This window comes from Tachysurus fulvidraco, chromosome 23 (genome assembly GCF_022655615.1).
Source record: "Tachysurus fulvidraco isolate hzauxx_2018 chromosome 23, HZAU_PFXX_2.0, whole genome shotgun sequence".
NCBI classification, from domain to species: domain Eukaryota; kingdom Metazoa; phylum Chordata; class Actinopteri; order Siluriformes; family Bagridae; genus Tachysurus; species Tachysurus fulvidraco.
In genome coordinates, this window is record NC_062540.1 from 4,634,299 (window position 1) to 4,650,798 (window position 16,500).

The 16,500-nt window shown below is 42.9% G+C and overlaps 1 protein-coding gene across 2 annotated transcripts in view; it reads left to right on the plus strand.

The window, feature by feature from the left end:
• hspg2 (heparan sulfate proteoglycan 2) overlaps nt 1-16,500 on the plus strand; it is a 100,694-nt gene that overhangs the window by 46,219 nt on the left and 37,975 nt on the right. For both annotated transcript variants that reach the window (XM_047806927.1, XM_047806928.1), the window contains 30 exons: nt 1-77; nt 172-236; nt 361-422; nt 1,205-1,345; nt 1,655-1,828; nt 2,300-2,479; nt 2,632-2,750; nt 3,181-3,292; nt 3,377-3,490; nt 4,389-4,516; nt 4,594-4,677; nt 7,202-7,260; nt 7,539-7,606; nt 7,704-7,844; nt 7,939-8,130; nt 8,581-8,619; nt 10,474-10,722; nt 10,841-10,903; nt 11,388-11,471; nt 11,926-12,018; nt 12,113-12,202; nt 12,307-12,537; nt 12,615-12,728; nt 12,953-13,080; nt 13,339-13,425; nt 13,527-13,585; nt 13,755-13,916; nt 14,473-14,583; nt 15,540-15,640; nt 15,753-15,933. The exon at nt 1-77 is cut by the window's left edge and continues 10 nt beyond it. In XM_047806927.1, coding sequence (XP_047662883.1) covers nt 1-77; nt 172-236; nt 361-422; nt 1,205-1,345; nt 1,655-1,828; nt 2,300-2,479; nt 2,632-2,750; nt 3,181-3,292; nt 3,377-3,490; nt 4,389-4,516; nt 4,594-4,677; nt 7,202-7,260; nt 7,539-7,606; nt 7,704-7,844; nt 7,939-8,130; nt 8,581-8,619; nt 10,474-10,722; nt 10,841-10,903; nt 11,388-11,471; nt 11,926-12,018; nt 12,113-12,202; nt 12,307-12,537; nt 12,615-12,728; nt 12,953-13,080; nt 13,339-13,425; nt 13,527-13,585; nt 13,755-13,916; nt 14,473-14,583; nt 15,540-15,640; nt 15,753-15,933 — 3,508 coding nt within the window. The remainder of the gene's footprint in view (nt 78-171; nt 237-360; nt 423-1,204; nt 1,346-1,654; nt 1,829-2,299; nt 2,480-2,631; nt 2,751-3,180; nt 3,293-3,376; nt 3,491-4,388; nt 4,517-4,593; nt 4,678-7,201; nt 7,261-7,538; nt 7,607-7,703; nt 7,845-7,938; nt 8,131-8,580; nt 8,620-10,473; nt 10,723-10,840; nt 10,904-11,387; nt 11,472-11,925; nt 12,019-12,112; nt 12,203-12,306; nt 12,538-12,614; nt 12,729-12,952; nt 13,081-13,338; nt 13,426-13,526; nt 13,586-13,754; nt 13,917-14,472; nt 14,584-15,539; nt 15,641-15,752; nt 15,934-16,500) is intronic.

Sequence of the window (16,500 nt, forward strand, 5' to 3'; positions counted from 1 at the left end):
ACTTGCTTCCTGGATGTAGACAACCAGGCCACATGCGACGCTTGCGCACCAGGCCACATAGGACGCCGCTGTGAGAAGTGAGGAATTTACGCTTTTTCAGCTGCTCTTTTATCCTCACTTTAATGAGGTTCACTTGATGAAGAAAGCTGATGATGTTGTTGTTGTTCATAGGTGTGCATCCGGATATGTTGGAAATCCTCTACAGCCCAGTGGCAAATGCGTTCCATACAGCGAAGGTACAGCATGATGTTACTGTCTTAGGAAACCTTATTGGTTTAGTGATCCTGAGTCTCTCTCTCATATATAGCTCTTTTATATCAAACATGTCATGACCAGGGCTGCGTCTTAACCCTTTCTCAGATTATACACGATGTGACAACAAAGGAACGATCAGTTCCAGCAGCAGACCATGCAACTGCAAGGTAATCTTTGTAGTTTGTTTCTTTTTTAGTTTGTTTTTTTTTTTTAGTTTATTTTTAGTTTGTTTGTTTTTAGTTAGTTTGTTTTTAGTTTTTGTTTTCAGTTTGTTTGTTTTTGGTTTTTGTTTTTAGTTAGTTTGTTTTTAAGTTTGTTTGTTTTAATTTGTTTAGTTTGTTTGTTTTTAGTTTGTTTTTAGTTTGTTTTTTTAGTTTATTTTTAGTTTGTTTGTTTTCAGTTTGTTTGTTTTTAGTTTTTGTTTTTAGTTAGTTTGTTTTTAAGTTTGTTTGTTTTAATTTGTTTAGTTTGTTTGTTTTTAGTTTGTTTTTTTTAGTTTGTTTTTAGTTTGTTTTTTTTTCAGTTTGTTTGTTTTCAGTTTGTTTTTCAGTTTGTTTGTTTTTAAGTTTGTTTGTTTTTAATTTGTTTAGTTTTTGTTTTTAGTTTGTTTTTATTTTTTTAGTTTTTTTTTAGTTTGTTTGTTTTTAGTTTGATTTTAGTTTGTTTGTTTTTAGTTTTTTTTTTAGTTTATTTTTAGTTTGTTTGTTTTTAGTTTGTTTATTTTTAGTTTGTTTTTTTTAGTTTATTTTTAGTTTGTTTTTAATTTGTTTTTAGTTTGTTTTTAGTTTGTTTGTTTTTAGTTTGTTTTTAGTTTTTGTTTTTAGTTTGTTTGTTTTTAGTTAGTTTGTTTTTAAGTTTGTTTGTTTTTAATTTGTTTTATCTCGGCCTTTGGTCACCTTGTTTGCAATGACTTTTGTTTGACTTTTGTCTGCAATGTTTTGCCTCGCAGGCCAATGTGGCCGGAGCTTTGTGCGACGAGTGCAAGCCAGGAACCTTCCATCTTTCTGCCGGAAATCCAGAAGGCTGTCTGCAGTGTTTCTGCATGGGAGTGACCAAGGAATGTGCCAGCTCTACCTGGACCAGAGATCAGGTAACCCGCTTAAACCTGACATACTGTAACTAGGGTGTTCATGGTTTCAAGGGTTTTCTAGCAGGATCATTGGTGTTGGAGAACTTACTAGCATCCTAAACTATGTCTGTGTAAGATTTGAATGGAATCTCCTTAAGGTTCTACATTAAACTGTTGTTGTTATTGTTCTTATTTCGGTTTCTCTCTATTCGGGGTTGCAACAGCAGCTCACTTGGCCCGCGTATTAGATTTGCCGCAGGTTTTACACCGCATGCCCTTCCAGACCCACCCGAGTCTCATGTCAGTGAGCTTTTCTGGTTGTATCTATAGGTAAGAGGTGGCGTCAACGGCCAGCTGTTTTCTCTCCTCAACGAAGGCAACACTCGCACCATCACAGAGGGTATAACCCAAAGGGGCGGCTCTGAGATCGTCTATCGCTCGTTCGCCAACATCCCCCACGACATCTACTACTGGGTGCTGCCCGAGAGCTTCCGGGGAGACAAGGTGCAAAGCTGTGTATTATTTTATAATCTCCAGAAGTGTTTCATTCCTTATAAATTCACAGCAATCTGCTAACATGCAAAAATATGCGTTCCTGTTCACACTCGCTTTATAGTAGCTACTCTTTTTTTTCCCCTTCTCTTAAAGATAAAAAGACAAAATACACAGAGTGTCACCATAGTGACAATTATATATATATATAATTCGTTTTCAGCTTGTGAGGTTTTTTTTGAGATTTGAGACGTGACGCATATTCAGTTTGTATGAAGTGTCGTTTGGAGACATGACGCATCAGGAGTGTTTTAAAATTTTTAAATTAGACAAAAACAGCATTAAAAGTTAATGAATGAATTGAAAAATATTTTGAAGCCAAAGCTGTGCTCTTCAATAAGCGAAACTTGTTATCTATGAGTCAAGAACGACTTTCTCTTGATGATGGATAAATATAAAGCTTTTTTTTTTTCCCCTAAAAAGGTGACGGCGTACGGAGGAGAGCTGCGCTACAGGGTGCGTTATGAGCCACGCGCAGTCTCTGTGGTGATCGAAAACAAACCTGATGTGGTTCTCCAGGGTAACAGCATCTTCCTGGAGTACTACACGCAGTCCAAGAACCTGCCCCGAGTCCCTTCCACCGTCGTCGTTCCCTTCCGGGAGGTGCGTCTATGCTGATCGACTGCTTATTTAATTTGTACTTCTTTTTATCATTTTTTTTCTTTCATGCTGTGAGGAGATCTGGTTGATTGATTCCATTAACTGGACTAAGAGTAATGTTTCCCGTACGACGAATGCGATATCATTTCTTCCAGTCTGCGTGGAGGAGAGCCGACGGCCAGCCGTGCACCAGAGAGCACCTCCTGATGGCCCTGGCTGATGTCTCCGTCTTCATGATCAGAGCCACTTACGCAGACAACATGGCCGAGAGCAGGTGCGTGTACCGCGCTCTCCGTCTGCATCTGTTTAATCGCAAACCATTTCTCAGTCTTCTTTTTAAATCGACTTTTAAACGGATTAAACATGGATCACGTCAGATTTTTTTTTCTCAGAAATCAAAACACAAATCATATAAACAAAAAAAAAAGACTAACAATGGAGATTTTTGGAAATGTTATTATATCAACAGTTATTTATATTTAATAATAAATAGGTTTAGATCACATGGAGCATCAGGTATGAAAGTGTAAGCTTGAGCTGTTACTATAGAAACAGTAGCCTGTTCGAATCATTCGTTTTCAAACCTGGGATTCCCGAGCAATCCGATTACAAGAATTGAGACCAGTCAGGTAGGAGAATTCTCTAGATTTTGATATCGAGGCTGTTTTATGGTTTCCGGTGGTCATGTCTTTTGTCCTGCGCAGTGTTGCTGACATCCAGATGGATATCGCGGTGCCACGTTCCACCGGGAACGAGAGGGCTCTTGAAGTGGAGGAGTGCGCTTGTCCTCGAGGCTACAGAGGGCCGTCCTGCCAGGTACGAATCCTCGGGACTAAATTTAAACATGGAGTCATCAAACCAGCACAACTAGCACGATCGTGACGTCTGCTTTGTTTGCAGGATTGTGACGTGGGATACACACGCACAGGATCGGGTCTCTACCTTGGCACCTGTGAGAAGTGCGAGTGCCATGGACACGCCAGCAGCTGTGACTCAGAGACGGGCGCATGCTTGGTGTGTAAGCGTTTCTTTAAATACACACACACACACACACACTCACTTACTCACTCACTCTTACACACACTCGTGCAGATGGAGACATGCGTGCAGACACACAGACACTCCTACATATGCAGATATAGAAACACGCGTACACACACATACACACATACTGTACACTCACTTACTCACTCTTACACACACTCCTGCAGATGGAGACATGCGTGCAGACACACAGGCACTCCTACATATGCAGATTGAGAATCACACATTCTCTCTCTCTCACACACATACACACACACACACACACACACACACACACACACACACACACTCATGCATATGCAGACGCACTTGTGTTAACCTTACCATGTTACCATGTAACCCCAAAGTTAACTTTTTTTACATTATCAGTATGTCTGGTGTCAGTGTGTTTTATTCCTCTGACACCACAGAAATAAATGTATTGAAAAATTTTTTTTTTTAAGTTATTAAAATTAAAATAGTATTTATCTTTGTATTTAAACCCCTGTTACTTATCACCTATTATCTATTATTTACGGATCACTTCCAACGCAGCAGCCGTAACGGAAGCTTTCCGTTATCAGTGTCTAATTCTTTTTTTTTTCTTTCTTGACGAGCTAATTCTCGTCCCGACACCGGGGGCTCCTTCTATAAATGTCGACTCAACATTAACTTAAATGAAGCTTCGATCAAAAGCTCTTCTTTGCTAAATAACACATTTTTTGTTCAGTATTATTACTAGGCTTAATTCTAAGGTACATCTGACATACTGTACAGGTCGTCGAGAATAAGCAGTCGCCATGGAAACGGTTGTTGTTATAATTATGAAACCATGTTATTGAGAATGAGACCTAATGGTTCACTGCCTGTGATCACTGTCCTGTTACAGCAATGCCAGCACAACACAGCTGGACCCAGATGTGAAAGATGTCAAGCTGGTTTCTATGGTGATCCGGTGACTGGCGGTATACACGCGTGCAGGCCATGTCCTTGTTTTGGACCCACATCTGGAAGCAGGTTAGTCCAAAATGTCCCTATTGTCATATATGAGCATGTGCTAGATTTCCCATGTATGTTAATTCTGTCTTCCACAGCGAGGCGAAGTCTTGCTACTTGGACAGAGATGGACAGCCTACATGCAACTGCCCTGTTGGTTATACTGGAAGGCGTTGTGAGGGGTAAGTTCTCCATTTCCTGCCCTAATCCAGTATGTAGGAAATGATGGGATTGTTTTCCACCATTCTGGAGATAATGGACTGGTGAAGCTGAATATGAAGAGGAAGATGAAGAAGAAGAAGAAGCCTTTATTTGGTCACATGTACATTAGAGCACAGTGGAAGATTTTCTTCACATATCCCAACTTGGAGGTTGGGGTCAGAGCGCAGGGTCTGGTGTGATACAGCACCCCTGAAGCAGTGAAGATTAAGGGCCTTGTTCAAGGGCCCAACAGTGGCAGCTTGGCAGTGCTTGGGCAATTCTCCTATCAACAACCCAGAGCCTTAACCACTTGAGCCACCACTGCCCCATATGGATGATATGACCTCCTGCATCTCTCTCTCTCTCTCTCTCTCTCTCATTCTCACACTCTCTCTCTCTGTCTGACTCTCTCTTTCTCTCTCTGTCTCTGTCTCACTCTCTCTCACACACACTCTCTCTTTCTTACTCTCTCTCTTTCTCTCTGTCTTGCTCTGTCTCTCTCTCTCTCTCTCTCTCTCTCTCTCTCTCTCTCTCACTGTCTCTGTCTCTTATCACTGTCTGTCTCTCTCTCTCTCTTTCTCTATCTGTCTTGCTCTCTCTCTCTCAGTTTCACTGTCTGTTTCTCTCTCTCTCTCTGTCTCTGTTTCTCTCTCTCTCTCTCTCTCTCTCACTGTCTCTGTTTCTCTCTCTCACTCACTCTCTCTCTCTCTCTCTCTCTCTCTCTCACTGTTTCACTGTCTCTGTTTCTCTCTCTCTCTCTCTCTCTCTCTCTCTCTCTCATGTGAACTCGTAAGGTTCATATATATCCACCCATGAACTAGGAAAAATGTCTTGGTGTGGTTTCACTAAATGATCAGAAACGTAACATTTCTATCGATATAGACTCTAATCTCATCTCTAATCTCATCTCTAATCTCATCTCTAATCTAATCTCTAATTAAAACTAAAGACATTTTTAAAGGTCACTTTGTGTTCACTTACAATCGTTGGATTACGTTTGACTAATTAGGACACAGCATTATCTTTTGCATTGAAAATACATTTTAATGTTTTTTTCTCTGGTTTAAAGCATAAACATTTTCAGGTTCGTATCTAACAGAATTGATCAGCGTGGTCGAAATGTCAGCATGTCAAACGCCCTCTTTGTGCACTTCAACTTTGAGTGCCAAGATCTGTTTAGTGTCAGGGAAATTTGGTGTGAAACGCCTCTCTCTGATTATGGCTGTCAACATTTCAAGAAGTGAGACAACCTCGGAGACTTCTCTCCAGAAGAACAGCTGGCGAGAGTCTTTTCCGAGGAACGCGGTCATGTACTTGCTGATAAAAGCAGGTGTTGGACAAGAGCCAGTATCACACTCTGTCTTTCTCTTCCAGTCTCAACGACAGGGAAGATTTTCTTTTATGGCCTAAAACTGCCACACAAATTCCCACAAGAGCTTTCACGAGAGAAGAGTACTCTTTTGGAGCACAGGGTCACAAACAACATAACCTTTGGCAAGACTTGAGGCTTTTCTTCTGACCCGAAACATGACATAAGAGCTTCAAAAGACTTGAACTGCTTCGCCTGCTGCCTGAGCGTATTGGAAGACAGCACGTCAGATGGGAAGTGGGGGCTGAGTAGCATTAGGAAGCAGAAGAATTGAGCAGAAAGTCTGAAAATAACAGGAAACAGGTCCTGACTGTTGGCTTCGCTTACATTCAAAACCTCAACGAAAACAAGCTTGCTTGTTATAAGTCAAGGGGTCTTAAGGGGAAACTACTCCATGTGGAGGCTACCAAGCCATTTTTTTAGACCCCAGAGGGAACGTAGGCTCCAAAATGAACAGCTAAGGGGCAGTAAACTTTTAAAAGTTACCTACTACTAATGAAAATCTATACCCAGCTCTCATAGGATGCTCAGTTTAACCAACTCAACATTATACTATATGAGAATAGAAAACTATGGAAACTAGCCAGCAGCTAAACTCATTGGATTGATGGACAGCTTCCTGTATTCCATTAAAAAAAAGTATTTCAAAACAAAGGCATCCGAAATCTAAGCTTAAACACTACACTGAACAGGGATACGTTTTAAATCGAACCTCTTGCAAACTTAAACGTTAATTTACCACGTCAGCTTACGATCTAACAATCCAGGGCAGTGGTGGCTCAACTGGCGCTCGGTTGTTGATCGGAGGATATTGGTTCAAGGCCCAGTACAGCCAAGCTGCCACTGCTGGGCCCTTGAGCAAGGCCCTCAACTCTCCCTGCCTCAGGGGCGCTGTATCATAGCTGCTCCTGCACTCTGATCCCATCCTCCTCAGTTGGGGTATGTGAAGAAAAGGATTCCACTGTGCTGTAATGTATACGTGGCGATAATAAAGGCTTCTATGCTCCGGTCTCCATCCATCCATACATCCATCCATCCATCCATCCATCCATCTACATGAATCTTTTTAAATGTTCTAGCAGTCATAATAAGCAGTCTCTATGAATCACTGTGTTGTTTATTTACTCCTCCTCTAGATGTTCACCTGGATACACCGGTAATCCCACACGTGGACAGGGTTGCACTCCAGAAAGTGGTATGTATTGCTTGTGCATGTTTTTTTTTTTTTTGTTATTGTTTTTTTAATTGTAGGACATGCCAAAAGACTGGAAGTCTGCAAGTGCATTAAATCTTGTTAGATAAGCATTCGAGATCCGTTTGCTTTTCTTTCATCACCGCTTCGGTCTTCCCCGTGTTTGACTCATCTCAAAGAGAGCGTTTATTAAGATGGGACCAAGATTAATTAAGACTGTAAAATCCAGCGTGTTTGTTTTGGATCGTGGCTCGGATCGAACAGAAAGTTCCTGTTTGCAGGGAGATGCCAAAACTGTGACCGGCGTGGAAGCGAAGGCTGCAGTTCAGACGGGAACTGTCGCTGCAAGGCACGTACATGTAATGATGCAAACACCTTTCGGCATACCGTTTGTGCAGCCGAGACAGAGGGATTTTAATGTTTCTTTGTGTGTTCTCCATGTGCAGATGAACGTAGAGGGCCCTTCATGCTCCATCTGCAAGCCTGGCACCTTCAACCTCAGCCCCGCCAACAAAGATGGCTGCATGCCGTGCTTCTGCATGGGAGTCACTCAGAAGTGCGTCGGTTCGTCCTTGCACAGAGATTTGGTAAGGCCTGCAGACGTGCTTTCAGCTGTCACTCTCTTTAAAACTAGTGAATATCTGGACGCACGTTAAGATCTGATTTCTCACGCATCCTTAGATCACCACCGTGTTTACTCCTGGAAATGCCCAAGGCTTCGCTCTTGTGAACCGGCAACGCACCAACCGTATCAGCAACGGCTTCTCGGTGGAGTTGTCCACAGACGGAACTCAGCTCTCGTTCACCAACTTCGAGCACCACAGCCAGGAGCCTCACTTCTGGCAGCTGCCATCGAGCTACCAGGGAGATAAGGTACAATCTAGATAAGGTACAATCTACTACACACTTTTAGAAGCCAGTCTTCCTCTCTCGCTCTCGCAGTTCTTCTTCTCTGATGCTTTGTGCTTAGAGTTGCTTTTATTCTCACGTTCAGCCTCGCTCATCTTGTCTACAGGCAAAAGCAGATTATTTTGGAATTGTTTTTGGAAACCAGTGCCAACAGCTTCAGTTTAGGCTAATGTCTGGTTCATAAAGCCAGATTATTTAATCTGGTTATTGTAATCTCATCTACAAGCCTGGGTGAAGACATAAACAATCGATACAAATGGCAGTTTGAGCTTTGTGCTTGAGAAGGAAGATCGCTCAAACGTTGTAGAGCCAATAGTTGGATACGATGTGAAGCACAAAACTGTGGGATCTTTTTATCTTGGTTCTGCATTTTTGTATATACGGTACTTAGACCTTCATTTCTGCACTTTATAGAAGCAGAATCCCTCTAAACGTATGAAACGCTCTCCCAAGGTAAAGCGGAATGAATGGAAGGCGTGTTTCGGTTTTGCAGTGACTTTTTTTTTTTTGCTGTGTGTTTTCTGATACGGTTGCATTGAGCTACTTTGTTAAACAAAGGCTTATGTTATACTAATGTGCGGAGATTGGGGACTCGAGTCATATGACTTGACTCGAGTCAGACTTAAGTCGCGTATTTGAGACTTGAGACTTGCTTGACAAATCTTAAAAAAAAGACTTGATGTTCATGACTTGAGTCTTGACTCGGACTTGAGTTAAGTGACTCAGAGATGGGGGGTTCGTCTTGACTCGAGTCAGACTTAAGTCACAAATTTGAGACTTGCTTTACAAATCTTAAAAAAGACTTGATGTTAATGACTTGAGACTTGACTCGGACTTGAGTTAAATGACTGGAATGGGGGACTCGACTTGACTCGAGTCAGACTTAAGTCGCGTATTTGAGACTTGAGACTTGCTTGACAAATCTTAAAAAAAAGACTTGATGTTCATGACTTGAGTCTTGACTCGGACTTGAGTTAAGTGACTCAGAGATGGGGGGTTCGTCTTGACTCGAGTCAGACTTAAGTCATAAATTTGAGACTTGAGACTTGCTTTACAAATCTTAAAGACTTGATGTTAATGACTTGAGACTTGACTCGGACTTGAGTTAAATGACTGGAATGGGGGACTCGACTTGACTCGAGTCAGACTTAAGTCGCGTATTTGAGACTTGAGACTTGCTTGACAAATCTTAAAAAAAAGACTTGATGTTCATGACTTGAGTCTTGACTCGGACTTGAGTTAAGTGACTCAGAGATGGGGGGTTCGTCTTGACTCGAGTCAGACTTAAGTCATAAATTTGAGACTTGAGACTTGCTTTACAAATCTTAAAGACTTGATGTTAATGACTTGAGACTTGACTCGGACTTGAGTTAAATGACTGGAATGGGGGACTCGACTTGACTCGAGTCAGACTTAAGTCGCAAATTTGAGACTTGAGACTTGCTTGACAAATCTTAAAACAAGACTCGACTTGACATTCATGACTTGAGACTTACTTGGGACTTGCACATGTGACTTCCTCCCACCTCTGCTAACGTGTGAGAAACAAAAAACTAGTAAAATACCGCGCGGGATTCGCCTTTGAATTTATAGTCAGGCTAACGGTAGTTAAGTTAAATGTTGTTTCATTAGTAACTTGCTACATGAGCCAGTTAACAGCAATTTTTTATACATTTTATGAAGGAGTTCCACATTTTATCATCACACTCAAAGATGTCAGTCAAAAATACACCAAGAGAGGTTTTATTTCCCACAATAAAAACGATGGCTAAGCCAATTAATAAGTGCCTCTGGAATGACTGACAGGGATTCGCCGTGTCTCATATTAGTGATGATTTGCTAGTTCTTTTGTTTTAAAGATGCAGCTTCCTTAAATCAGCCCGAACCCTGCGACAGTGTCTTTATGATGTCTAGGATTGGCTAGAGACCAAACGTTTGTCTTTGTTGCTTGCTTGAATTGTAGCATGCACAGTGTCGTGTGTCGTTGTTGAGGAGTGAAACCTGGTAACACTTTGCATGAAGATACTTTAGGTAACGGATAAAGTGGTAAATTACAATCAAGTATACATTCCTGTATAACAGACAAATATACTGTATCAGCCCAGATGAGCACTCATGGAGTTGTTTGGTATCTTGATGCATCCCCTGAGTTTAACCACAGTTGAGCATGTCTTGATGTGTGCACGCCATGGGAAGTCCTTCGTTTTTGTTTTGTTTTTATTATCTTGTCTCAACAATTTTTATTTCTCTTACCCCTGGGTATCTCTGGTTCCTTTTGTCCACGTTTCTCCACCCACCTTCCCAAAGTCATCCGGCAACGACGTTCGTCGTAAACTGGACGAGGAAATCTGGGAGCTCATCAGCAACTTCTCGCAGGGCCCTCCTGCCTCCTTGTTCTCTTCATCCTCCAGTTCTACTTCCTCTAGTTCAGAGCATCGTTCAGGTGCACATGCCCCCATTCCTCATTTACTCCCTTCAGGCTTACAATCATCAGTGTGGGCTTCTGGGCCCCACCCCGGTGCACCAGGCCATTCTCCACACCATATCCCAGTCAAGGTACCGAATGGTATTTGCCATCATTGGTTCCCGTTATTTCATTTTGTCACTTTTATGTAATTGGATGCAAATTGCATTGCTTTATATATTTGGTTTGGCTTGTTGGTCTTACTGACAGGATAAGCTCAGAAAAAGCGCAGTGGAACCTGCCAATGCCGCCCCACCCGGTTCCTCCAACAAGGTAGTCATCTATGACATCATCTTAATGAAATGCTTGGTAAAAAAAGTACCACCCTCAGGAGGAGCAGCTATCCTGAACCTTAGCACGGTTCCCAAGCCATTGATTGAATCACGAGTTAATTTTTAACACAACGTGTTATTATCGTAAAGCACTCGGTTAACCAGTTTGCGAGGAGGAGGTATGCAAGGATTACCCTGTCTCGGTGACCTTAGGGTGGTTCTGGTCTCTACATTTTTCCTGGAATGCACACCAGGAGTAGAATTTTTGTATTTAGCCACAAAATAAACACTAATAAACATCTTAGGAATTGTAATTTAATTCAATACACAATTTTATTTGTTTATTTATTTTTTTATTGGAGTAGATTAGCATAAGGAAACCGAAAGCCCCGTTCTCTAATGACCTGCTTGGCCTTTCTGTCCTGCAACGCTTCTCTTTTTCTTTTTTCTTTCTGTCTGTCATCCTTTCTCTACACGTGCTCCAGTACTCTCTAGTCTACAAAGGTTTTAGCTCGCACTCGGAGGACGTGCTCTTCTGGAAGCTTCCTGACAGGTTTCATGGGGACCAGGTAACGAGACTTATCCCGTGTTGATTTAAACTGCCATCATGTTTGCTCCTTTACAACTGTAATCTATAGAGATTAATTCCAATGGGGATGAGGAAACAGACATATTCTAAGTAAAATCCAGATTTGTTATACGCTACTGAAAGCATACGGTACGATCGATGATTTCCAGCTCATGCGGAAACTGAAGCTGTGGTGCTATTCATGTGAAAGCTTCATGCAGGATATGTTTTGCTGGATTAAGTGGATTTTAACGTGCCTAATAAATATTTCAAGAAAATACCTGTTCCTAAATAAGGCCCAGTTGGCATGAATAATAGACGATCCCTGATGTATGTTGTGTAACACTTTCTCGTCCTCTCGAGTCAGAGTGCTTTCATTTTGATTGACAGCAATGACCCGGTTGTCCTTAATATTTAACTCTGATCGTTTCCTTATTCATTATCCTTATTACCAGGTTCAAGCCTACGGAGGAAAGCTCAAATACACCATCTCCTACGTTCCTGGGCCGAGAGGCGCTCCGATAGAGGATGTCGACATCCAGATCATTGTAAATCGTGTTTTTAAAAGAAGCCATCTATTTGAATAATAAATAACTAAAAATAAATAAAATACTGACCTTACTGTGGCTTTCTCGATGCCAGGGCAATGACATCACCCTAGTGGCTCGACAGGATTGGAGGAGAGGGCAGGGGACGAGAGAGACCCGTCAGTTCGAGTTTGTCTTCCGAGAGGTAAGATGAACCAAATATATCCGTTGTTTAAGCTTTACTCCTGGGGCAACTGTTATAAAAGGTCTGAAGGTGAAATCACTGACAGGGTGCGTTACTCTCTGCAGGAGTACTGGCAGCGTCCTGATGGCATGCCCGCCACTCGGGAACACCTGCTGATGGTTCTGGCTGACCTGGATGACATCCTGATCCGAGCCTCTTACCACACAGTCATGCGCTCGTCCAGCATCTCAGGGGTCAGCATGGAAACCGCCGTGACGTACTTTACCAACCGGGAAAGAGCTGTGGACGTGGAGCAGTGCTATTGCCCACCTGGGTATCGGGGCCTGTCCTGTCAGGTAGGATCGGTTCACACTAAATTTTGTGGAAGAACTGTCTTTGACACGACTCTGAGCCGAGGTGTGGTGTGTTTTAGGACTGTGCTCAGGGCTACACACGCACAGGTGGAGGACTCTACCTCGGCCACTGTGAGCTGTGTGAATGTAACGGCCATTCTGACTCCTGTCACCCAGAGACCGGCATCTGCACGGTACCATGCATCCATGAATCACTATTCTAGCATCCATCTGGCAATGCTATGTAGAGTCTGAAGACTTGTAGATATATTTGGAGACGTTTCGGAGCCATTGTAGTGGTATAGATATTGGAAAATGGGTTTTGCCTTAGGCTGCTTCTTTCCACTGAGGATAGACTCTCTCTCCCTTCCTCTCTCTCTCTCTCTCTCTCTCTCTCTCTCTCTCTCCGTGTTGACAGAGCTGCCAGCATAACACCATGGGTGAGCTGTGTGAGCAGTGTGCTGCCGGGTTCTTTGGAGACGCCTCCGCCGGAACCCCAGAGGACTGTCAGCCCTGCGCCTGTCCCCATACTGACCCTGAGAACCAGTGAGGCTCAAAAATAAAACACTTTTACATTATTATATTTGTGGTGCAACTGATAACGCCAGGCTTTACCGATTAAAAACTGATTATAAAGGTGTAGCATTTTCTAATCTGTTTTAGTCCCAAATTGAAAAAGGAGGCGTCAGTGCGTCGCGGACATTCTGATTACAACCCGAACCGCTTAGCGTGATGCAAGAAGCTCTCTGTTACTGAAACTGCCGTTTGAACTGAAATTTATGCAACGCCTTTTATTTTGTTTAGATTCTCGCCCACTTGCGAGAGTCTGGGTAACGGGGACTACCAGTGTACAGCCTGTCAGCCGGGCTACACGGGGCAGTACTGCGAGCGGTAAGCTTGATGCATACTTACTTCTGAGCAGTGTGTGTGTATGTTTGTGGTTGTGTGTGTGCTTTTCTTTGGCTCTAAGTCAGTTGTCACATTTTAAACAGCTGTGCACCCGGATATGTTGGAAATCCACAACAGAGGGAAAAATGCCGGCCTTATAATGGTGAGTGAGTTCCTTACAGCAAACAAACATAGTTTCAAGATGAAGCTGAAAAACCCCTTCATTACTCTTCCATCGCAAACCTTTTAAGTTGTACAAGTTGTTGTCCTGTTAATCTTACATAATTATGGAGATTTATGGTGTGCTTGTTTTTTTTTTTTTGATATATCAGCTGCCTCTCTGGTGGTGAAGGTGTACCCTGAAAGGGTGCAGGTGTCTCAGGGCAGCTCGGTCACCCTCAGGTGCCAGGCATCTGGACCTCCACCACACAGTTTCTTCTGGACACGTGAAGACGGACGTCCCATCTCCAGCTCAGCCGACAGACGCAGACAAGGTACCGTCGTCATGAGCTGGTCCAAAATATCATGCTAGCTGAAAGCATTTAAGGGGGCACGGTGGCTTAGTGGTTAGCACGTTCGCCTCACACCTCCAGGGTTGGGGGTTCGACTCCCGCCTCCTCCTTGTGTGTGTGGAGTTTGCATGTTCTCCCCGTGCCTCGGGGGTTTCCTCCGGGTACTCCGGTTTCCTCCCCCGGTCCAAAGACACGCATGGTAGGTTGATTGGGCATCTCTGGAAAATTGTCCGTAGTGTGTGAGTGAATGAGAGTGTGTGTGTGCCCTGCGATGGGTTGGCACTCCGTCCAGGGTGTATCCTGTCTCGATGCCCAATGACGCCTGAGATGGGCACAGGCTCCCCGTGACCCGAGAAGTTCGGATAAGCGGTAGAAAATGAATGAACGAATGAAAAGCGTTTATTTTTACTAGCTCATGTAAGAACGAGTTACCCTCATTCTTACTCTCAGGTCATAGATTAATAAGCACTCATTAATTCTGCACTTGGCAGCAAGTGTGTGCATCTGCATTAAGGTGTTGAACTGTTCTGATTTACAGGAGAAGAGTTGCATTTCTCCACCGTTCAGCCTTCCGACGCTGGCGTATACACATGCACCTGCCGTAACCAGCTCAACACCAACCGCAGCCGGGCTGAGATCATCATAACAAGTAAGACTGAGAGTTAAACACGCTGCACACGAATGAGACGCACTGTTCAGATCACTCATGAGAGGAAACATCACCCACTTCCAGACCATTTATTCGTCCAACTTTGTCGTTTGCCAATGCATACTTCTATTCTGTACTGAATTAGAAGAGTCTCTGTCATTTTCTCATAAGCCGCCTTCACACTGCACACGACAAACGACGGCCGATAAACCGGAGGTCATTCATCTCCTATGGAGAGTCGCCAAGGCACTGAGTGAGGTGCCGACCATCTGCGTTCTTTGAGCGTCGGACCCGTTAAAAAATTTAACTTGTGCGACTATACCGCATCCGATATGCCGACCGGATGTGATGTATTCTAATGCTGTCCAATCTGGTTCGTGTGAGCGAGGTGATAATATTAACACACTTTAGTGATTTTTAAACTTTTTATCAAAAACAATCTTTTTGTTTTAAATACATTGTTATTGATTAAAAAAAAGTAATAAATTATTCATATTTATATTGTATTATGTTTAATGTTGTGTCCATGTTTCCTCAAAAATTATTTGCGGCCTTTCTGGATTTATTGTTGTATTGATTGTTTGTATTTACTCCTTCATTCATTTTTTTCTGTTAACATCTCTGTATGATTCTAGAGACGTATCGTATCATACAGTATGGGGTTTTCCGAGACCGCGAGGATTAGCTTCTCTCCCATGTTGGCATCTACACGATCATATTGCACGTTCCGTGCGACTGTCATTAGGGGGCGAAATCCGACAGTCGTTTCCGTATGTCGTGTGCAGTGTGAAGGCGGCGATACATGTACAAATTCTGCACGTTACATGTTTATAGGAAACCTGTGTGTTGTGTGATTTTTGTCCTGTTACGTCATTCTCATTCAGCAGAAGTGAATTTAACTCTAAATAAATCCACTGTCTCTAATCATCCATCCATCCATCCACACTTCCTACCAGCTTCTCCATCCAAACCTATCGAGGTGTTCATCGAGGAGCCGAAACGCCAGCTTGTCATCCCCGGAGCTACGGTGAACTTCATCTGCACCGCCAAGAGCCAAGTAAGGCTTCCATCTTTCCTACATTTTACATTCAGCTAGATTTGGGTTTTGTCTAGTTACAGAATGCAAACAGAAAAGTGTTCTATTTGTCATTCTTGAACCCTTTACACAGTTCAAAGCGTACACGCTTGTGTGGACGCGTCGGGGCAACGGCAAACTCCCCGACCGTGCTATGGACTTCAATGGCATCCTGACGATCCAGAACGTCCGCCCCGAAGACGCCGGGGAATACGTGTGCACCGGCTCCAACATGGAGGCCGTGGACGAGGGCACCGCCCACCTTCTTGTCCCAGGTTCGTGACTGGAATCGGTCTCTTAGTCATCGTTCTCTAAGATCCTTCACACTTCACCTGTCAGTTTGTCCTCCAGCATGACAGCTGCATGTCCTCGCTTTGGTCTCCTTTTTTTGTTTTGTTTTTTTGCTTGTGCTTTTTGTCAAGTTTTATCTCTCTGTGCAATAGCATGGCTTATTTCTGATTTTTTTTCCACTTTCAACGTTCATCAAGAAATAACTTCACTGCATCGGATCTTGATCTGTATTTTTGTCTGTGCGTTCCCTTACTAATCAAACAGCTTCAGCTTCATCCTCTGCCTGCGTCAAACCTTTACGCTCGAAATCAATACAGCTTGTGAAAGATAAAAAAAAAAATCAGTTACCAAAGCGATTCATTATAACAGGGAGGTTCGATGAAATCAGAGCTGAAATTGTATTACAGAAAAATACCACAGAAGAAAATGAATCCAATCATTTTCTTCAACTTTGTTTTATTTTCTGTGCTCGAACCGAATCACAGACTTGAACAAGCAGCGATTTCAAGTCAGTCAGAACTATGTTTGTTTTTGTTTTTTTAATTCAATTT